At 41.2% G+C, this 23394-nt stretch overlaps 1 protein-coding gene across 3 annotated transcripts in view; it reads left to right on the top strand.

The window, feature by feature from the left end:
- The window catches only part of WBP1L (WW domain binding protein 1 like), a 64961-nt gene that overhangs the window by 29445 nt on the left and 12122 nt on the right, over positions 1–23394 (top strand). For all 3 annotated transcript variants that reach the window (XM_054983614.1, XM_054983613.1, XM_054983615.1), the window contains exon 2: positions 11963–12065. In XM_054983614.1, coding sequence (XP_054839589.1) covers positions 11963–12065 — 103 coding nt within the window. The remainder of the gene's footprint in view (positions 1–11962; positions 12066–23394) is intronic.

Here is a 23394-nt window from a genome sequence, read left to right on the forward strand (position 1 = left end):
CCATTCTTGGGGTATGTTAATAGTAAATTTCAAGAAACATCCAAAAATCTTGGGTGAGGAGGAGAGTTTTGGCCCTGAATTATGCTTCCAGTAAATATTACTTCCAAGACAAGGCTTCTTCATTTCTATAGTCTGTAGTTAGTCAGATTTTTAACTTTATTTTGCCTTACTTCCAAAATATCTTTATGTAAGAGAACTCTCAGGCACAATGACCTTTGCTGCTGATGCAGATAGTTATCAACCTATTTGGGGTAGGCAGAATAAATGAGATGTGTTTAAGGTAATTTGTGAAGTCCTAATAAAAATTAGAATTGCAGTATTGTCATAGTTCTAATGGAGAAGAAGAATTGTGGTGGATTGAGTCAGTAACAGAACAATTCCAGTTTTGAGAGACAGCATGTTGAGGCTTCTGAGGAATGCTCAGGTGTGTCAGAATTTTTCTGAGCCATCTGACTTATTGAAGTTAGGTCAGCAACAGTTAGTTGTGTGACTTTGCAAATACTTTTAGATCCTTACACGTCTCCCTTAAAGGCACCTTGTTGGGCATCGTCTAGGGTGGGTGTGCTTGTTTTAGCTGCTCTCAAACTCTTGTTTACGGATGAGAGAAATCCCAGAGGAAATAATCTCTCATGTCTTAAGCCAGTTTGCTTACCTATCCTTTTTAAAATATCCCTGTGAGTAAATTTCCTCACTTGCCTTTTTGTTCTCACAGTACAATATCTGCTCTTGGCTGTTGTTAATAGGGTCAAGTCCCCCTTTTCCACAGCCCAGCTACATTTGCCATCTTTCCCAGCAGAAAAAGAAAGCAGACTTTCCCGTTTCCATGCGTTGAAGATACACAAATTTTCAAAATAGCTATTGCCTAACCCTGAACTTGAACTAGAGGTGAAGCAACCAGGTGGCTTCTTGGGCTAGCATAAGCTGATCAAATAGCAATTTGCCCCATTTGTCCCTCCAGGCTCCAGCTTTCATTCTCCCCCCAAGCTTATAATTGCATACCTTGTACTTGAATGTTTAAATGGCTTGACTTTTGGTCCTTACAATAACATTTTTAAAATTTCCTAGATGTGTCAGACTTGGTGAGTTTTCTATTTGTATGAACCAGATTTGTACTATTTAATTTTTTCTGATACAAGAACTGAACAGCACAAATTGGTTGGTTAGTTACTAAATTTTCAGTCAATCCTAAAAAGAGTTACTCCAATCTAAACCCATTAATTTCAATGGGCTTAAACAGGACTAACTCTTCTTAGGATTGTACTATCTGTCCATTATACACAACTTTATATTGTTTAACTACTCTTAAGTATACACTATGCATGGTGTATTTAAGTGTTCTGGTCTAGTGTTACAGTATTAAATTGTCTGATTTCTCCAGTTTACAATAATTACTGTTGTTGGCATTTTAGAATGATAAATAATTAGATCTTGTTCCAGTATGGCTGGCTAAGTAAAGCAAAGGGTAGAAAGCAGTTTTATCAGATGCCACCTTCAGAAGTATAACTCAAAACACCTGCAATAAAATTTTCTAATATTTTCCTTCACATTTCTAAGAGTGAGGATGAAATGTACTTCGGAATGAACTAGAGAGCTTTTTAATGACATTGCAATGATAGTGATGCCTCAGGCACTTCAATTACAAAGCTATAATGTACATATGAATTCATAAAATATCTACGAACCATTGATACTTTTAAGTTGAATTAATAAAGTATACAAAAGAAGAGGTTTGCATTGTTAAGAAGCAGCTCAAACTGGTTTTGAACTTCTTTATTTAAAAAAAATCAGATTGAACCAGATGAAATCTTATGAAAACATTCAGAAGCAAAGTTTGAGGCATCAGAGTGTACTGTGCTGTTAACATTTGGTGGTGGCTAAATCTGGTTACAGTGTTCTTCCCACTGTCTACTTTTGATATTTATTTTTCTATGATCATGTTGACACACAAAAGAAATGGCTGCCTCCTTTGCATCACCCACATGCCTGATGTACCACCTGTCAGACAGGCCTGTGACCTGCCTGCCATACTCAGTGATTTCTTTTTCTGTGGGGGATGGGGGGATAGATTGTAGGTCTGCTGCTGTTTTACTATTTTCTCTGTTGCTGCTCTGTACACAGCTGTCTTATCTTCAGGCGCCTGGGAAGCACCAAATGACCTTGGTGCCTGTCTCTCTCTTTTCCTTCCTCCCAGCTTTCCCGCAAGAACTTGCGTGCCAAGACTAATGGACTTCTGCTTGAAAGAAAGAGGGAGGGGAGAGGAGGGTATAACTAGCCTACTGGGCCTTCTCTTGGTATTCCTGGCAATTACCCTGTACTGTGCTCTAAAGTGGCAGTAATCTCTTAATAAAGCCCTTTAACTCATCCAGCCTGGCCTGATGAAGTGAAGAAGTCTAGGAGAATCCCCTAGCAGAGCCTGACATTTTGCAAGGAATCCGTTTATACCTTGGACCCTGGAGAACTGACCTCGCTACCTGCCATGGCAGAAGGGGCAGGCGTCGGCCCTCCAGTTAAACCTGAGGAGTTACAAAGACCCCGCAACCCCATGTGGGCCCAGTGCGGTGGTGTTGGTGGAGGAGGGAGTGCAAATACCTATATGGTTTCCCCGATGGGATGTCAGTTTTCTTAACTGATTGGAGGCAATGCTGCTGGACGGGACACCCCTTGAGGACTCATCTACAAGAGCAAGGAGACTGAGGAACCGGTGGTGGAGGAGCCTAAGCTAACAGAGTCTGTTCTTGGGGAAAAGATTCCTCAAGACAGAGAAAGAGAAACAAGGGGGAAGTGGAAGGAAGCTCCATGGATGCACTTCGAGAGGAGCTGCATGTGCTGAGATGTGACTTTCTCGCCCTTATGGGACTGACCCACGGAGTGGCGTGGGCAGTAGCCCGAACTGAGGTGCTAGAGGAGCCAATGATCCTTCCTGACCGAGGGGCTGACTGGCTGCTGGGAGAGGTGCTGGGGATACCACCTTAGCCGCCACTGGAACTACGCAGACTGGAAGCTCACTTTGAAGGGGACTCCGATGAATTGGGGTATTTAGTAGTACAAGTGATGGAGTTCCTGAGGGAACGGGGGCACACCTTCCCAAATAAAGCCAGCAAAATGAGTTACCTAAGCTCCCGGTTGGGGGACTTGGCTGCATCGTGGTACGTAACCCTGTATGCTGCCCGAGCTCCCGAACTGAGAAGTGTGGAAGTGTTCGTATACGCGCTCAAGGAGCAGTACGAGGACCCTCTAGAGGCAGAGAGGGCACAGACTTGTTTGAAGCGCCTGAAGCAAGACAACCATCCCGTTCATGAGTATGGAGCCGAGTTCTGCAAGTATGTGGCCAAGTTGAGGGATTGGAGGGAGAGTGTAAAGATTGAATTCTTCAGAGCCAGCCTGAATCCAGACCTGGTAGCCAAAGCCCTGATGCAGGATGACCCGCAGACCCTGCTGGGATGGATCCAAGTGGCCTGCGAGATTGAGAATGCTACTTTGGCAGCAGCATTAACCTGGACAACAGAGGAAACCTGGAGACACACAGCCACGAGAGAAGGGAAGAGGATGGAGCAACCTTCCCCTCCTCAGTGAGAAGGACCCAATGAGGAGGCAGGAGCTGTGCCTGAGATGTGGCGAAGCGGGCCACTTTGCTGCCAACTGACTCCAGTGGAATGAGACCCCCCTGAGGTGGTGCGGAGGCCAAGGAGACTGACGGAGGGGTGGCTAAAGCCTAAAGCCCATCCAAGCCTGAAGAAGGAGGTGGCGGCCACCATCACCAAGGTGCAGGAGGAGACAGAGGCATCCAGCGGGGGATCGTTGTCAGGCAGAGAAGGAGAGCTGGTACCATCAGCAGGGAACGACAGACCTGCTGTAAGAGGCACCAGCCAGCAGGTTGCAGAGGATCCGGTGCCATTGAAGGTGAGGCCAAAGGGAGCTTTATTCTTCATTGTCGTCACCCTGCTAAATCCCCGGTGGGGTACTAACATCTGAGTAAGAGCTTTAATTGACTCGGGGGTACAGTAGAGATTTAATTGCCCCTGCATTAGTAACGGGGCTGGGACTGAACATGGCAAAACTACCTGAACTCCTCATGTTCGAACCTATGGATGGAACAGTAATGAAAGGAACTCCCCTGGGATACGAGACGGAATTGATCCCATTGGGGATGGGGGGGCATTGGGAAGAAAGGACTTTTGTAGTCAGCCCCACCACAAGAATTTCCTCTGGTCTTGGGCGTGAGGTGGTTATATGACCACAATCCGTACATCAGATGGAAGGCGGGTGAGTTATGCTTCCCTTCATAATGCTGCCAGAAGCATGTGTGGGATAGCCAATGGGGCCCCAGTCTCCTTCCCCCCCCCCACTGTGTGTCTAACCATGGAAGAGAGGAATTGGATTCTCCCGGAATATCAGGATCTGAGTTGAGTATTCGAGGAGGAGAAGGAGGATGAACTACCCCCCCCCCGACCCACCAATTGTGCAATTGAACTGATTGCACAATTGAACTGATTGCACAACCAAGGGGGTGGTTGTTTACTTAGATGATGTTCTGGTGTATTCCCGGGATTACACCTCCCATGTAAAACTAGTACAGGAAGTGTTGGAAACCCTGTACCACCACAAGCTGTTTGCCAAGCTCTCCAAGTGTGTTTCACAAAAAGGAATTGGACTTCCTGGGCTATAGAGTGTCCGGCCAGGGCTTGGGAATGGACCCGGCCAAAGTCGAGGCGGTACTGGGATGAGAAGCCCCTAAAACCAGGCAGCAGCTGCAGTCCTTTTGGGGGTTTGCAAATTTCTACTGTCCATTTATTAAGAACTTTGCTCAGACTACTCTACCGATTATAGACCTATTGAAAAACAAAGGGGAGGGGCCCTAGTGGAACCAAGCCGAGTGCTAAATTGACATGGTCGGAGGAGTGTCAAAAAGCCTTTGAGGAACTAAAGACTCTGTTTACATCTGAACCCGTCCTCCGCCACCCAGATGAGGGCTGCAGGTTTATAATACAGGTGGATGCCAGTGACGTTGCCATGGGGGGGTGTCCTCCTGCAGGAGGAAGAGGACGGGAAAATGCACCCCTGTGTTTAGGTATCAAAAAAGTTTTCAAAGACGGAGTGCAACTGGGCGGTATGGGACAAAGAAGCGGCAGCAGTTAAATTAGTCCTCTGCACTTGGAGACGTTGGTTAGAGGGGGGCCAAAGTGCTTTTTGAAGTGTGGACTGATCATAGAAACCTGGAAGCGTTGCAAGAGCTGCATAAGCTAGGAGTAAAGCAGCTGCGCTGGGCGGAGTTTTTCTCGCGCTCCAATTTTGTACTCAGACATTTCCCTGGGAAGTCCAATTTTCTGGCTGATGTTCTGTCTTGCTTCTCCCAACATGACAGTCAAAGGGAGGAGGTGGTGGATATGATGTTCTCCCCTGCTCAGCTGGGAGGGACCATCGACACCAGGAGCCACCAGGAGCCTGCCATACTCAGTGATTTCTTTTTCTGTGGGGGATAGATTGTAGGTCTGCTGCTGTTTTACTATTTTCTCTGTTGCTGCTCTGTACACAGCTGTCTTATCTTCAGGCGCCTGGGAAGCACCGAATGACCTTGGTGCCTCTCTCTCTTTTCCTTCCTTCTAGCTTTCCCGCGAGAACTTGCGTGCCAAGACTAACGGACTTCTGCTTGAAAGAAAGGGGGAGAGGAGGGTATAACTAGCCTACTGGGCCTTCTCCTGGTATTCCTGGCAATTACCCTGTACTGTGCTCTAAAGTGGCAGTAATCTCTTAATAAAGCCCTTTAACTCATCCAGCCTGGCCTGATGAAGTGAAGCAGTCTAGGAGAATCCCCTAGCAGAGCCTGATACCACCTTGAACATGAGCTGAGTATTGATAGCGAGGGTATCTAGATCATGGGCTACTTTGAAGCATGGTTCCTAAATTATATAATGGAAGCATGGGACCTAATATTATATAATATTTAATATTAAAGTCACAGCAAAAAACTTATCCAGAGCCGTTCTCTCCCCCACCCCTTGTAATAGAGAGCAAAGGTTTGGGGTAAGCCAAGAAATAAAAAAGGAAAGCGATAGTGTGAATTTGTACTATGGTATCTTTTGAGATACCAAAGGTAAAACCATAGAATTTACACAAGTACAAACAGTAATTGCCTCTTTACTTCCATGTTAGTGCTATGAGCGCAAGTACTCAACTGCCTGTGCTAGACTGAAAGTTGATGGAGAGTTATGTTTAGGTTGGCACTTTGTCTTGTAGCTCAAAGCCAGTGTAATGTGGGAGAACAGACAAAGAGTTTAACCTTGAAATTTATTTCAGAGGGCAACATAAGGAAACTTTGACTTGGGCAAATATTTTTGACTGATGTTAGCAATATATTACTCTTTCATAACATTGTTGATCATTTGTTTTTATATAGTGCATATGGTATGACTTTTTATGAACTGTTATGAACAGCCTTGTGCTTTAAAAGAAAAAACAAATTGTATATTTTAAAAATAAATAAAACCACTGAATAGGAACAAGAAGTTTGTTTGGTGTTTTACATTTTGAAAGAAATTTGTGTAATTGAAATTTGCATACAGTGATTCACAATTGACTTGAGAGATGTTATGTTGTAAGATCCAAATTGAGACTAACTAAGCTTCTGTCCAGCTGTATCTGTTTAAGTCACTCTAATCTAACCTTATGTATTTCAAGGAGCTTAGACTAGAACAGGAGTGGCTAAACTTGTTTAATGTAAGAGCCACATGGAATAAACATCAGATGTTTGAGAGCCACAAGACATGATGCATTGAAGTGACGTAAGATGAAGAGGTGGATTTGGGGGAGTGTCCTGAAAGTGACATCACAGGAAGGGGTGGGGTTTTGGTGCAGTATGCTGGAAGTGACATCATCGGGAGGGGTGGAGCTTGGGAAGAGCCATCACCTGACCTTTGACTTGGAAGTGACATCACAAAAGTGATGTCACATCCTTGCTAGGCTTCACCCCCAAAGTCCCCAGGTATTTTCTGAGTCAGACCTGGCAACCCAAACATTTTTATTGGAAAGAAAGAAGGAAGGAAAAAAGGAAAAGGGAGGGAAAGACATGGAAGGAAGGAAAGAAAGAAAAGAAGGAAGGAGGGAGGGAAATAAAATAAAATGTATGGCCACGGCCACGGTCAGGAGCCGCACAATATGTTTAGAAGAGCCACATGTGGCTCCCGAGCCACAGTTTGGCTGCCCCTGGACTAGAATAACTCTGCACACTGTTCACAATCTCCCCCTGCCCTGTGTGTGTGTATATTTTCTAACTGAGGCCTCACTTCATGCATCTGATGATCTAACCCCACAAGAGGTTGTTGCAGTAAGTTTGTTGTCTTTAAGAGGCCACAAGACTCCTTTTTGTAACTTAGTGATTTAACAATTAAGAATTCCCCATTGAAACTCATTAGGTAGCAAGACCAATTTATTGTCTAGAATTTTGCAGTTAAAAATAGGAGCTTTGAAGCAAAAGTCCCAAGCAAATTGCAAACTTTATTTTGCAAAACTATGGCTTAAAGATTTGGTAAAGAGAAAACTCTTGAAAAGAGAGAATGCAATAGGTATGGAAACAAAGCTTATACATGATGGATATCACATAATGGATCGTAACATCAGCACAGAAAGAGTTTTCTGTAAACTGGTGATTCCTGACCAGGTAGTGAGTTCTTCAGCTTCTCGTTTCAAAGATATGTTAATAAATGAACATTTAAATAGGAAAGGGCTTTATTTTAGCACTTTCCACAGTAGATGTCCGCTAATAAAGTACTTATAGTAAGGAAATGGTTCAGATAGGTTGATAAAGGGACTGTAGACTACTCTACTGTGTGTTGTTTATTTCTGTGAGTATGCTTCTACCTGGTAACTTCTGCATTGTTTAATATGTTTAATTGCTTATGCTTGTTCATCATTGTTTTAGCTCTGTACAAGATTTCTGCTTTTTTCAAATTTTATGCTATCCACAAACCCTATTGCATGTTTATTGGATGTCCCAGCTGTAGATTGTACTGGTTTATGCTATGTAATCTGCCTTGAATCTCAGTGAGAAAGTTAAACTATAATGTAAATAAATAATAATTTCATTCTGTAACAGCTGTGAAAAGAGCTCTACTATTAAGCTGGTTTTGGTAGATGCTGATCTAAAAATACCATATAGGCATGAAACCAAATAAGTGAAAATTTGTTCATTTCTTTCCTGCATAAGAGAGTATACACAAGTCCAACATTTGTCCCCATTCAGAGATAATTTTCAGTGTCTCCTCCATACTTCTTACTTGACCACCATATTTTTGTTCTTCCATTGTACTACATTTTGATACCATTCTAAAGCAATATGACAAGGTAGATCTTTAAAGAGCTAATTCTTCAATGGAGTTGCATCGTTTGGATGTTGAGGGGTGGTCAGAGCATGCCCAGTGGCTAAATTAGTTGCTTATGCATTCAGGTCTACATTCAAAAATTGTACCTGGAGCTTAAATAGTAATTATAAACTTGCTTGAAAATAGAGGCTCTTTCCTAGAAGGCAGTGGCAAAATAGTAAATATCTCTGTCAGTTCAGATTAATATTTCACTGTATCTAAAAAGTCAAAGCCGCATTTTTGTTTATTTATACACACACAATAGAGTAGAACTTCAGTTAAAACATAAATTGTTGCAATGGTTCAGGCCTGGATTCTTAATATCCATTCCCAAATATATCAATTCTGGGTTGTGATCTAAACTTTGTTGAGCTCTGAAATGAGAGATGTTATAAAGAAACCATAATACAGTTCGGTATAGTACAAAGTTGAGTTGACTTGCCCCAAGGAAAACTTTTTTTGTTTTGGAAATCTCTTAAAATGGCTACTTTTTGGAACATGGGGCCTTTTTACTAGGGTTGCCAGCCTCCAGGTGGTGGCTGGAGATCTACCAGAATTATAAGTGATTTCCAGGTAACACAAATCAGTTTCCGTGGAGAAAATGGTTGCTTTGGAGGGTGGACTCTGGCATTATACACACTGATACCCTTCCCCTCCACAAACCACACTCTCCAGGCTCCACTGCCAAAATCTCCAGGAATTTCACACACTAAGCTATGGAGGTACACTGGAGAGGTTTTAAGCACTTTGAAAAATGTGAAGTGTGAATGTAACAAAAATGTATGTCAAACATGCTGCAGCTCTCTATTGAGTGCATGTTCTGTAGCAGTCCTGAGTTTCATAATAAAATGGCTCTTTAGAGTTCCATGGAGTTGTACTTTGGAAGGTGAAGGGAAACACAGTATATTGCTGCTTTTTGTAAGCTCTCCTGTCTTCTTCCCACTTTCACTAACTGAATCTACTGGCTGTTTGAAAAAGTGCTTTGTCATATAATGTTGGCAAATGTTCAAGGTTACCTGGACAGTACAGATTGTCTTGTTCATTGTTCTAATCCTAACCCTAACCCTTTTTGGATCTTCAGTAATAAAAGGACTTGCAGTTATAGCTGATGGTTCATGGGTCACAGGTAGCCCAGGTATACTTTTTATTTTCAGTTGGATTATTTGTAATTATCATATTTCAGTAGATCTTTGACTGCCTTCCCAGTTGGCATCCTTGATGTCTACAAAATGTTTTTTCTTAGTTGAGAGGGAAACCCCCTCATATGTTTCTATAAACGTGGCTACCCTCCCTTGGAGTTTGTTTCAACATATGCTCAAACCCCTGTTAAAGCCCACGTGGTTTCTTGTTATGGATGAAATGAAGGAGTGTCCCTTTGCTTTGTAAGAGGATGCAAGAGATAGTTTCTAAAAGGGGGCCTTGGTGCTTTTTATGTGGGTTCTTTGAAAATGAAGCCAGATGTCTGGCTTTTCCCGGAGAGTGCTAACTGAGGTAATGGGTGTTGGTAGGAATGTTATTGCTGATGCCTGTCTCTCTGGATCTGAAAATAGAATGCTTCTCCTTTAAGGGAGAAAAAGCATATAGTTTAATTTACGTGATCTAGTGTTATGTGAAAATAAAGGAAACACATTCTGGTGCTGTTAAAAATACATTTAGCGTACAAGTACTCAAAGGATACAAGGTTTTCTAATGATATAGCTAAAATGCTAATGCTAATAATACTGTAGCTACTTTTTGTCTGCCTTGTTGAGCACTCAAGTACACTTAAACTTAACAGAATGCTACTAAAAAAAAGCAAAATGTAAACCTAGTCTTCTGCTTCCTGCTGAAGTATAGCATAGGGGGGCTGAGAACCAGTTCTAATTTTGCCTTAGCCATGAACTCACTTGTATAGCCTTAGACAAGATGCAGTTGTTCAACCTCATCATGCAGCTTTAGTTGGGGACATAATGCTGATTAAAGGATTGTGTTGAAGGATAGTTGAGATAATGTGTGTCCTTTTTAATTTATATATTTCATTTTGTCTGCCCTTCCTCCAAGCAGTTTAGGTGGTGTTTGCCATAACAGGCCCCAGTTTCATGGCTTAGTGGGAATTTGAACCTGGGTCTTTCCATTATCCATTAGACAACTCTAGCCAGTGTAAGTTGCTGCCTATTTGGATATTCAAAATAGTTGTATTAATGTGAAGTCTTATTATTCCAAAATCATTAGTAGCTGTCATGATAAGAACCATTGGCACTGGTTCTATAAAAAAAGCTAATGTTTTGAGCTTTTAAAGTATTAAAGCCATTCTAATTTCACTGTTGCACATCCTAGACAGTTGTCATTTGTGTTGAGCATCTAAGGAGCATTGTAGTTGTTGGTGTCCTCTCAGGCTGGGACAGTAGTAATGTTTGAGTTTTGTTCTTCCTGTATTGTACTTTTGCTTAGATCAGAGATCTATTTGGCCTCTCATACTGCTATAGTTGAGCTGTGCCTTTTCACCCCAAGGCTGTAAGACAAGACTCCAAAAACTGCTAGAGTAGCCATGGTGTCTTAGCCCTGAATTCCACCCTGGATGGGGGTGGCGGATAGCAGGGTGTAGTTTGTCATTGGGTGATCTCATACCATAGTTGTTTTCCATCTTCTAGCTGTCCAAAGAACTGGCCTTCAGGGAGGATTACGTGATGATAAAGTAGAGCTGATCTGGCTTCTGTCCTGGAATACAGGAATATTCCAGGAAGACTCTTTATTGGAAAGCTTATTTTATTTTGAAATGTAATGCTAATTAGGCAAGAATCACTTCAAGAGTGGGATTATATGGCAGCAAATATTACTTGGATCTAAATTAGCCTTATTTTAATTATCATGTTCTCTAATTCTGTGAATATTAGACATGAAGCCAACAACTCACAACAAAATGAAATAGTGGTGATGTATTCCAAACACCACAGAAAAGGAAAAAATACTCAACCAGAAGAGAGAGGGTAAACCAAAGAGGTTGAGAAAACAAAAGACAGAAAAAAAATTATGTGTGATGCAAACACATGAGTGGATCACAATAAGATGTTTTTTTTTAAAAAGCTAACTGTCTGTTGATCTCTATGTTTTGGGCAGAAATGCAATACCAAATCATTTTATCTGTTCATGTGAGCCAGCTCAAAATAATTATTGTAATCCTAACATTATGACTTGTGGGGAAATTCTGAGAACATAATTGTGATGTTGTGCCCTAAGCATCAGCTTCTAAATGCTGGCAGTCAGGAGAACATAAATAACTGGAACAAAACCTAAACCTATCCTTGGGATATTATTGTTTTAAAGTTGTTTGGCAGTATCTTCAGTTGACACAGTGGGTACTTACCACGTTATCTCATGACATATGATGCCATCAGGAAAATCTAGCCTAAAAAAGTATTCAAACTTTCTAACTCTGGATCAGCCTTCTGAATAAAATGAATAGCTTTTCAGGTAAGCCACAGGCTATTTATGACCATGAGCAGGTATTTAAACTCTGAGTTAATATATACTTGCAGGCAGGTAGAGATTTAGTTCGTACATAAAGCTCCAGCGCCTTCCTCACCCTTTAAAATACAATGTCACTAACCTCCTTCTCTTTTACATTGTAGGACAAAGAAACCTGCATAGGAATCAACAATCAAAGTTATATCTGTGAAACAGGCCATTGCTGTGGACAGTCTCAGTGCTGCAATTATTATTATGAGCTCTGGTGTAAGTCTTGTTTTAAAAATAGATTCTTTTCAGATAGCCATTTCATCTTGAGACTATATTTTTTCTTCCTGATTATGAATTCTGGGCAAGCTGTGGGAGCAAGCAGTGGTTATTCAGCTCTAGGCACATGAAATAGCAGATGACCTTTATTGAGAATTCGACCGGGGAGAGAGTCCCTCTTGAGTCTTCTGATCACTCAGCAACCTTCAGTACTGTCAAACCATGGTACCTTTCTGGACCAGCCATTGGGTTTAGAAATGTATGGGTGCTAGGGTTGCTGGCAACAGGTAGGCAGGAGGGCGTGGCACATGTGTGTTCCAAACTGGGGCACGATGATGTCCCTTCTGGAAGTGACATCATCTCACTGGCCGTGAGAGTGCTTGCATGCTTTGTACAGGGCTGATTCTTTAAGAATCAGCCTGTTTGGGGCCAAAATTGGCCCTGCACAAAGTGCAGGTGCCCTTCTGTGGCCAGTGTGATGACATCTCTTCTGGAAGTGACATCATTGCTCCCCAGCCAGGAGTGCATGCATTGCCCATTTGGCTGGGTTGCCTGCTGGTGGTGAGCAATTGCTGGACAGCAGGGGGACAAAGTGGCAGACACCTGGCAAGCCAGGCTACTTGGCAATGATTCCACCCCTAGCTGAAGTTACTTAGCAGGTAACTACTACTTCATGAGAATTATCCTTTGAGGTACCATGAAGTTCCATTTTGTCCCCCATGTTACTTAATAAGTGCATGAAGCTGCTGGTGAAGTCATACAAGGTTTTGAAGTTCAATGGCATTGGTGTGCTGGTGACGCCAAGCTATATCTGGCTTTCTACTCAGTAAGGCAGTAGAGTCCCTGAACAGGTGTCTGCAGTTGGTAATGGGCTCATTGAGGGTCAAGAAATAAAGCCCAGTTGAGATATAAGTTAGAGTTATAGATAGGGAGCCTCTTCTGGGTGGAGTTGTGCTACTTCCTAAAATGGCAGATTCCAGCTTGGTGTTTTTTTAAACACATTATGGCTGGTTGATTTTTAGGAGGTGGCTGTGACTGCTGGTTTCCAGCTACACCTAGTACACATATTATGTGCTGTCCTGTACAAGATAAAGAGCTAACCTCCATCATTAAGGCTCTGGAGATCTCTATGATACAGTAATATGCTGTTTATGGGGTTACCTTTTGAGAGTTATCAGAGATTATATAGAGTCCAGAATGCAGCAGCCACTAACTAGAACTGGCCCAAGACATCATACTGCATTAGCCCTGAAAGAGCTGTGCTGTTTTACCAGTTGGTGTTTGAGCACAACTCAGTGATGGTCTTGATCTTCAAAGTCCTCCATTGCCTAGGTCATACTTCCCTGAAGAAACACATTTTCTCTTATGCTTACATGCTTTAAAAATGTCTGTGGAGCTTCTGTGAGTGTGCTTTCTCTCTCAGAAAACCATCAGGTGACGTCAAGCGTAAGAACCTGTGAACCTAGGCAGATCATGAGAGAGAAGGGCAGGAAGGGTTACATCAGTACTTAGTTCTCGTGGCATCTGCTTACACACCCAGGATAATGCTGATCACCACTTTGGCTAGGGATCCTGATGGTGTTTTGCCATCTTCTGGGCATGGAGCAGGGGTCACTGGGGGTGTGAGGAGGGTAGTTGTGAATTTCCTGTACTGTGCAAGGGGTTGGACTTGATGTCTCTGGAGGTCTCTTCCAACCCTATGATTCTATGATTCTAACCTTGGAAGGATCTCACCTTGCTCTGGAACTCCTATGTAGTATGAAGCCTGTCTATAACCCTCTTTTAGTCTCGTATGGAAAGATTTCTTCATCATTCATATGAAAATGCATAGAATAGGAAGTTGGACTCTGCAAATTTGTGGTTTTAGTTGTTAGGAAATTGGATATACAATTTTTTAAAATATATTAATGGAACTCTATGAATTTTGCATTGTGGGATGTTTTATAAGCTATTTTGAAAATACTGTTGGCAAGTAAGGTGCCAATTTGAATGAACAGATGGGCAAGGGGAGGGATCAGCAGAGTGGAATAAATAGATATACAGCGAAAAATGTCAAGAAAAGCCTATCTTAACTTGAAAATTTTAAAGCATTGTCTTCAAAAATTCTACGAATAGTCATTATCATGTAATGGGACCAATAGACTCCAAAATGCTTCTTTGTTAACAACGTGTAGAAGTTTACATGCTAGAAGTGTAGAAGTTTAAATGTTAGAATTTGAAGGAATTGTGCACTTTGTTTGCATAGCTGAGTCAAAACAGGAGATGCTTTTTCCACAAACCCTTTCTGCCTCTCAAAAATGCCATCTTTTCAATGGTTATGAAAGGGCACAAATGGGTTCACAGTGGGTAAGGCTCCAAGGCAATCAAACGAACTCTGCCATGCCCCAACCAGTTTGCACATAGATAGCTAATTATGGTAGAATGTACATCTGAATGTGTATGTCAGAGTTCTGCACTGCGTTGTTTTCAGTGGGATGAGTAGATTCAACTGTGTTCTGCATGGTCATGTGTAACTGCATTTAATTAGAACTACATCAGAGTAAAAGTTTCACTGCACGCTCATGAGAGACAGCAGCACAACAAGGCAGGGAATATCAGTCGCTTTGCATCAGCAATGAAGACATTTTTCCTCTTATTCCCTCCCCTTCCATTCAGAGTCAGGGCGGAGGTGGTTATGCTAAGAACAAATGTATTTTTTGCTGTTTCGTATCTGTGTGCTTTAATATTAAAGTTTTTGTTCATTGTATTTATTTGTTTCGTGCATTTACATACTGTGCTTTCCCTCCAACTCAGTCCAGGACCCAACAGTAAATAATACAAAAACACTTAACCTGTTAAAACCATTAAAACTGATCACATTTTTATTAGGAAATAGCAGGATCATGGAGCTGTCCACAGCATTGACAGCTTGAGAAATATTTAGTACAGTGCCTTTTCCTGATGTTCTGATTTATTATATGCAGGGAGGCTATTTTTTTTCCTGAGGAAGCATTAAAAATTACACTCTCCACATGTCAGTTTGAAGTGGCACAGTGAAGAACTTTGCTAACACAGTACCTTGTTCTCCATATTCCCAGTTGGCTGTTTGTTTGTTTGTTTTTTGTGTTATTTATAGCCTGCCTTTTGCTCTGAAACCCAAGGCAGATTACATGCAGCCAACAGCTGGGACATTCAATAAACAATACAATAGAGTATGCATAGCAGAATTTTGATAATAAGCATACAGTCCAGGAAAAGCTTCTCTCACCTGTCACTTTGACCTGTCTAGGGGTGAGCAAAAGGGGAGAAAATAAAACATCCTGGTGCAGGGAAGAGAGTCTTTTTGGCTGATTTGAGCTGGAAGCTGAAGGAGCTGAGTGCTGGCTCCTTGCAGGTGGCAGCCATTGGCTATGTGGAGGCTGGAGGTCTGATTCATGAATGGTATGAGTACTTCTCAGTATGCTCGAATTTTCTAAGATAGAGAGCATGCCTTAACAGAAGATTTAAGTTAAGTATGTACAAAGGGAGAGACAGAAGGAATTGCTATTTTACCCATTTCTTTTGAGATCCCTTACTTGCTTTGGTCCTGTGCTAAAAAAGCATGTGTGAGCATTTTGTTCTATTTAATAAATGCTTTTAAAATTCTTAAATGTGGATAGCTGTTTTCTGTACCACATAGACTTCTATTGCTCTACTATGCTATTTAAAATAGGTGCCACAGAAAGGGCATGGCCTGTTAGCCCTTGCTAATCCCCAAGTGGTGTACAAGTACAGTAAGCAGGGCTGAGCGTGGCAGGGCTGCACAGGGGAGCAAGGAGCCTTAGTCAGGCAGTTCCCACAAAGGCCAAGCAGTGGCAGTGGATATAAGACAGAAGGATCAAAAGCCCCTCTGAGAGTTATGGGGGCACCAGCTAGGTGGCATGTGCCAGGCGGAGACTTGAACTGATACTGGTTAACCTCAGAGGGCAAGAAGGACAGTGCTCACAATGAGGCTGTTCCACAAATGGTTTTCAGAAGACCTGGAGTCTCATACAAGATTCCCTTACACAAAAACAGTATGCTTATTACAGGCAAAATGTGGACAGAAGCATGAGCGCAAGGCATTGTGTTTGGTAATTATGAAAGCATATGCTTGGTTAGGTACTTGGGATTCTTTTGAGAAGTAAAGGCACAGGAGACTAGGTGCTTGCAGACCTTACTGAGTCTCTCTCTGTAAGTGCAATAACCGTTAAGCAATTAAAAGGAAATAAAATATAATGCTTTTTCACAGATCTCACTGTTCAGTTTAATTGCATTTGTTCTTATACTGTGGTGACTTATAGAGTGTCAAGTTCGGAATGAAAATAGAATCTGTCTTGGCTGGACATGCCTTATGAAACATGGTCCCACGTTTTAGCTGATGGGAGATGTTCCTATCAATAGGATTTCTCTTCTCTCTGAGAGATGAATTAATTTGTTTTGAAAATTGAAAGGAGAAGGCTAGAAATGTCTAGGTCACTCCTTTCTATCATATTTGCAGAGTACTTTGGGAAGATGAGGTGGCAGAAGAAAACGAGCTACTAAATCAGTGATGGTATGCTAATATAATGGTGTAGTCATGAATGAAGGGCAGGATAGTTTGAGCAGATGGGGAAAAACAGGAGTTCTTGTGGTACCTTAAAGACTAACAAACTTTTATTACAGCATAAGCTTTCATGGACTAGAACCTATTCCTTCATTTTTTTAAGAATAATTTTTATTTTATTAATAAGATTAAAAACCCGATAAAGGGGCAGAGAAAAGAAAAATTAAAGAAAATGGAATAGAAAGAAAAAGAAAAAAGAGAAAAATAAACAAAAATTAAAGAAAGGAAAAACAAAGAAAATACGTTTCATTTTCCATTTTCCTCTACAACTTCTTTAACACATTATACTTGTAGTTTTTATACCTCTAAAATTTATCTTTTCAATTCTGCCCCCCTTCTATTTATTTTTCCCAAGTTTATCTTTTTAGAAATCAAATCTACAAACCATCAATTCATTTTTTCTCGTCTCGTGCAGAAAGCCAATAAGGGGTTTCCAGTTAACCATAAAATAGGCATTGTTTTATTGCTAATCAGAGCTGCAAGTTTAGCCATCTCCGCTAACTCCATCATTTTCACAATCCAGTCATCCATTGAAGGCAATACTGTACTTTTCCATTTTTGCGCCTATAAAACCCTAGCCACTGTTGTCATATATAGAAATAGAATGCCATGTTTTCCAACTGTTTGTCCATTAGTCCCAACACAAAGGCTTCTGGTTTAAATTGTATATTGATCTTCAAAATTTTCTTTATCATCATAGGCATTTGTGACCAAAATTTTTTTGCCTTAAGACAAGTTCACCAAAGATGATAAAATGTTCCTTCATGTTGCTCAGATTTCCAACATTTGTTTGACATACCTTTACTCATTTTTGCTCATTTATCAGGAGACATATACTTGTAAAATTTTGTAAAAAAAAAAATTCGTTTAGTGTGGAACTCAAAGTGAATTTAAGCCCCTTTACCCACATATTTTCCCACTGGTCCATTTGTATTTTATACCCAATTTTTTTGGCCCATTTCACCATACAGTCTTTCACACATTCTTCTTCTGTTTAAAATTTCAATAAAAGTTTGTACATTTTGGAAATAACATGCTCATCATTTGTACAAAGCTCTTTTTCAAACTCTGTTTTATCATAATCAAAGCCCCATAATTTTTTAACTGATTTCTAGCAATTGTGCATAGAAGAACCATTGACATTTCTAGCCTTTAGCTATTAGATCTTCCCTTGTCTTCAATTTATAGTCTCCTTGTGAGAACTCTAATAATTCTCCATATGTTAACCATCTCTGTTTAGTTATCCTTTCACCTCTATAGAAAGCTTCCTGTGTTGAAATCCAAAGCCGTGTCTTCTGTGATATTCTCAGTTTATATTTATTCCAAATTCTCAAGATGGCTGTTCTAATATAATGATTTTTAAAGTCTGCATTGACCTTTCCTTTATCATACCACAAATAAGCATACCATCCAAATCTCACGTCATGACCTTTCAGAGTCAAGAGCCTATCATTTTTCAGAAGCATCGATTCCTTCATCCACATTAGACACAAGGCAGCGATACATAACCAAGTCCGGTAGACCTAAGCCACCTCTTTCCTTTGCATCTTGTAAAATTTTATATTTAACTCTTGGGTTTTTCCCGTGCCATATAAATGTTGATATATCCTTTTGCCACTGTTTAAATGGTACTTCTGAGGTCAAAACAGGTATTGTCTGGAACAAAAATAGCACCCTAGGTAAAACATTCATCTTGATAACTGATATTCTCCCCAACAAGGACAGCTGTACTTTATCCCATCCCATCTTACCATATCCTTTTTAATTTCTGTTTTCTGTTACCATAGTATTCCGATCTTGCAATTTTAAAATCATTTTTCTCTCTCTTTTTTCTCAGTCTATATGCCAACCACCTTCCCAGTTTATTAGCAAATTTGAAGTTTCTCTGCTTAGCAAAGTTCAATTTTTCCTCTGAATCTCTTATTGTTAACATTAATAGCTGTTGATGTAAACATTTTCTCTCTTATACCTTGACATTTCCCGACACCTTTTAAAAATTCTCCTTCCTTTTTAAAAATTTCTTGCAAAATACCTTGCATTTTTGGTGCTTTTTCCCTTCAATTCCGAATTATGATGTATGAAGTGGCCTCTTAAAAATGCTGTACTTGCATCCCAAACCATTCTTAAATATGTACCCTTATTCAAATTTACTTCAAAAAAATCTTTCAGCCTTTTTTTTTACAATCCTCTACAATAGCCTCTTTCTGTAATAAAGATTCATTTAATCGCCACCTAAATGTATTGAATTTGGTTCTATAACTCTCACTTAGAGAATTATGGTCAGAAAAAGACTTTGGCAATTTCTCCACTTTACTAATTTTGGCCACCAGATTTTTTGATACCCAGACCATATCTATACGTGACAAAGATTTATGTCTCTTAGAATAAAACGTATATTCTCTTGAGTCCCCTTTTTTTTGTCTTCACACATCCACCAAACCCATATTATCAATCATGACAAAACAGACCTTTAGTAATTTACTTTGAGTATCTTTTATGTTTTTCTCAGAACATCTATTTATTTGAGGAGAAACTACACCAGTCCAATCCCCCATCAAACAGCAGTTTTCATAGGACAGTTGTACCAATTTTTCCCAAAGATATTTGTAGAACCTCCCCTTTTCCTCATTTGGTATGTAGATTCCCACCACCAAGTTTTGCTCCCATTTAATGTAACTTCTACCCTACAAATCTACAGATATTACAAGTTCTGGTTTCAGTGCTGATTTTAGATACAATACCACCTTCAGATTGCAAGCAGATGGGCAATCTTTAAAGCCAGGTAATGGCTGTATTCAGATTGTGTACCCACTTCATAGTAAAATAAAAATGGAATGTTTTGTTTCCAAAACATATAGCAACACTTGGAGTCTTATTGATTCTAAAAACTAAGAATTCATCATGGAAAACTAAATGGAGGGGTTTGTATGATAATGCAAAATGGAGGGTTCATTATATGAATGTTATGTAAAGTAAAACAAATTTTCATTTATTAAATTTCCAAGTTGATGTGAGCAATTGTTGTAATAAATACTATTATTATTTAGTCAGTAAACATAGTTCTTTGCTGACTAATATAAGTGGAGGGAAATGGTCCCTTCCACAAAGGTTGATGGCTAAATTTTGACTGCAGGGAAAGGAAGCAAGGCAAGGGGTAATGAGGTAAAGATAAGTAAGTGGTACTCCAGTATTTGTTTCCTTCTTGTTTGGGTTAAGCCAGAAGCATGGAGAACTGAGATTTGAGAGGGATTTGAAAGAAGAAGAGATGTCGAAGGGTTTCAGGACTTACTTTTAAGGTAATTGAGGTACAGGAATAAAAGTCATTCAGGGATATAAAAAGAGACAAGAGAAGCAAATGATATCGGCTACGGAGTTCTAGATAAAGGTAGAAGTTCTGAAGCCAGTTAAAAGTAACTGAGACAGGGAAAGAGCTTTTTATAGAAATTCTGACACTGTTTGAAAAGCGAATTGCAAATTGAAAAGAACATACACATCAAAAGAAATTGCAAACTCATCATAATAAGTCATTAAATGTTCATCATGGCAGAAGCATCGTGAAATTGTCAAATTAATTGCTATCTGAAGCAGTTCTGTTGGATGACACTTAAACATAAGAACGTATGAGCCCTGTTGGTTCAAACCAGTGGTCTATCCAGTCTAGCATCCTATCTCACACAGTGGCCAACCAGTTACTCTGAAAGGCCAGCAATAGGGCATGGAGGCTGAGGCTGTTCCTTCATGTTACATTCTGGCACTGATACTCAGAGGTTTACTGTCTCTGAATGTGGAGGTTCCCTTTAGTCACCACGGCTAGTAGCTTCTAATGGAGGATAGATCTGTGAATCTGTCTAATCCCCTTTTAAAGCCTATGGCTATCAAGACATCTTCTGGCAGCAAATTCTACATTTAATGCCTCATTGTGTAAAGAAGTACTTACTTTTGTCTGTCCTGAATCTACTGCCCTTCAATTTTAACGGATGCCCTTGAGTTCTATTATTTTGGGAGAGCGAGAAAAGGTTTTCTGTCCACTCTGTCTACCCCATACATAATTTTATAAACCTCTATCATGTTCCTCCTTAGCCATCCCTTTTCTAAACTGAAAAGATCCAGGCTTTTCAGCCTTTTATCATAGGAAAGGTGCCCCAACCTCTTAATTGTCTTGGTTGCCCTTTCCTGACCCTTTTCCAGCTCTTCATTGTCCTTTTACAGATACATTGACCAGAACTGCACACAGTGTTTTAAATGAGGCTGCACCATATATCTTTACATGGGCATTATAATCATGGCTGTTTTATTTTCAATCCCTTTCCTAATAATCCCTAGCAGTACTGCAGCAGGCTGGATTGACATTTTTATTGAGCTATCTGCTACAATTCCAAGGTCTCTTTCCATCTTTCTCAGCAAGTTCAGACCCCTTGAAGTTGGATTATTGTTGTTCAGTGTGCATCACCTTACACTTACCTACACTGAACTTCATTTGCCACATAGTTGCCTGATCACACAATTTGTGGAGAACCTCCTGGAGGTTTTCATGGTTGTCCTTGGTTTTCCACCATCCTGGTTATTTTGTGTCGTCTGCAAACTTGGCTACTATGCTATTCCAAATCATTTATGAACAAACTAAACGTCCCCAGCCCCCCCCCCCCAGTAACGATCCTTGTGGGATCCCGTTGCTTATGCTTACTTCTCTCCTTTGCAAGAACTGCCCATTTATTCCTATTTTGTTTCCTGTTTCACCAACTTTGAATCTATAGGCGGACTCATACTTTTCTTCCATGACTGCTTACCCAGGAGTTTTTGGTGAGGTGCCTTATCAAAAATCTTTTGAAAGTCCAAGTATATAACATCACTGCTGTCTACGCATTTGTTCACTTTCTCAAAGAACTCTAACGAGTTGGTGAGGCAGGACTTCCCATTGCAGAAGCCATGCTGATTTTTGCAAACAAGAAAAGGATTTCCTTGCCATTTTTATACAGAAAGCTTTTGAGATCAATCTTTGTATGTGTTTTGCCCCCTCCTTGATCTTGCTGTTTTGGCATGGGATAGCGATTCCATACAGTTTTAGTAGTTTAGTTGGAAACAGGGATGGCAAAAAAAAAAAAAAATTATTGCTTGTTTGAGTCTGACAGAAATTCCATGTGATCTTTCTTTCTAACTTGGTCTGTAGCCAGTTCCAAAGATACACATCTGCTAAAACTATCTTCTCAGGGGGGGAAATCACCTTTAAAAAATGGCTCTGAATTGGTTTCCTCTAGTAATACATTGTGGCATCAATCATTATGCCAAATCTGAACATCTTTCTTCTTTCTCCCCTCTCTCTCTCATCAGGAAGGTGCAGGAGATATAGAAGGACCAAATAATCACCCATCATTGCCTTTCCCCCTCTGTTTCAGTGTGACTACATGTGCTCCAAATTGGTCACTCCACTATTACAAATTATTTGAACATTTGTTAGGCAGACAAAGTCGAGCCTACTCTGAGCACTTCCCATCCCCAGTCCATCCCTGTGAGCAGGCTACCCTGGTCACTTTACCATGATTTCAAAGTACATGTTTCATTCTGGGCATGTGTCTGACAGGTTCTGTGATGACTCTGAGTCTCTCTTGACTATGATCTGGCACTATTTTTTTTAAAAAGCCAGAACTAAATTTTGGGAAACAACAAAGCTTTTATGTGTTGTCTAGTGCCCTTAAGATGTAACCACAGCCAGGGCCGCTTTCACGCTTACAGTTTAAAGTGCCATTTTTGAGCAGTTGGGGCAATCACAGTGGCTTCGGCTTGGCACCACTCCTTTCACACTGTTCTCAGTTGTTTCAATTTGGCCTCTTGTGATTCCATTCGGACCTGCCTCAAAGCCTCTGTTCAGTTTCGGGCTTTCGGGGCATTGCAGTGCACGTCACCATTTTTTTTTTTTTACTTTTAACATGCGTAGTAATGTTTCTAGGTTACTACATCTTCTGACCGACAAGGCCCCCCATGCCCATCCTTCAACTACCCACTCTCATCCCACTCTCCCCAGCAGTAAGGCCCGACTTCAATTTGCACGGCACCTTTTAAAAAAACTTTGAGCATGTGTAGTAATGTTTCTACATTACTACATCTTCTGACCAACAAGGCTCCCCATGCCCCCCTTCAACCATCCACCCCACCCTTCCCAGGGGTAAGGCAGGACTTCCCTCCCCAGGGGTAAGGCACAGTGGGGGGTGCAGACTCATACCTACCCCCGGCGCAGATGAAATGTGCCGAGCCACTGCTTGGCTGGGGCACCTGCTCTCCTCCTGGGCTGCAAAGCAGGAGAGCAGGCACCCAGCCAAGCTGCGGCTCGGCGCACCTCAGCTGAGCGCACAGCAAGCCGGGGCTTGGCTGGGGTGGCTCTCCTGCTCCACAACTGGGCTGCAAAGTAGGAGAGCGGGCGCCGCGTGCTTCAGCTGAGCGCACAGCAAGCCGGGGCTTGGCTGGGGTGGCTTTCCTGCTCCACAGCTGGGCTGCAGAGAAGGAGAGCAGGCGCCCCAGCCAAGTCTGCTCCCCCCCCACTGTGCCTTACCCCTGGGAAGAGAAGTCCTGCCTTACCCCTGGGAAGAGTGGGGTGGGAGTGGGTGGTTGAAGGGAGGGCATGGGGAGACCTTGTCGGTCAGAAGATGTAGTAACGTAGAAACATTACTGCACATGCTCAAAGTTCAAAAAAAAAGGTGCCATGCAAATTGAAGTCCTGCCTTACCCCTGGGA

This window comes from Eublepharis macularius, chromosome 6 (assembly GCF_028583425.1).
Source record: "Eublepharis macularius isolate TG4126 chromosome 6, MPM_Emac_v1.0, whole genome shotgun sequence".
NCBI lineage: Eukaryota > Metazoa > Chordata > Lepidosauria > Squamata > Eublepharidae > Eublepharis > Eublepharis macularius.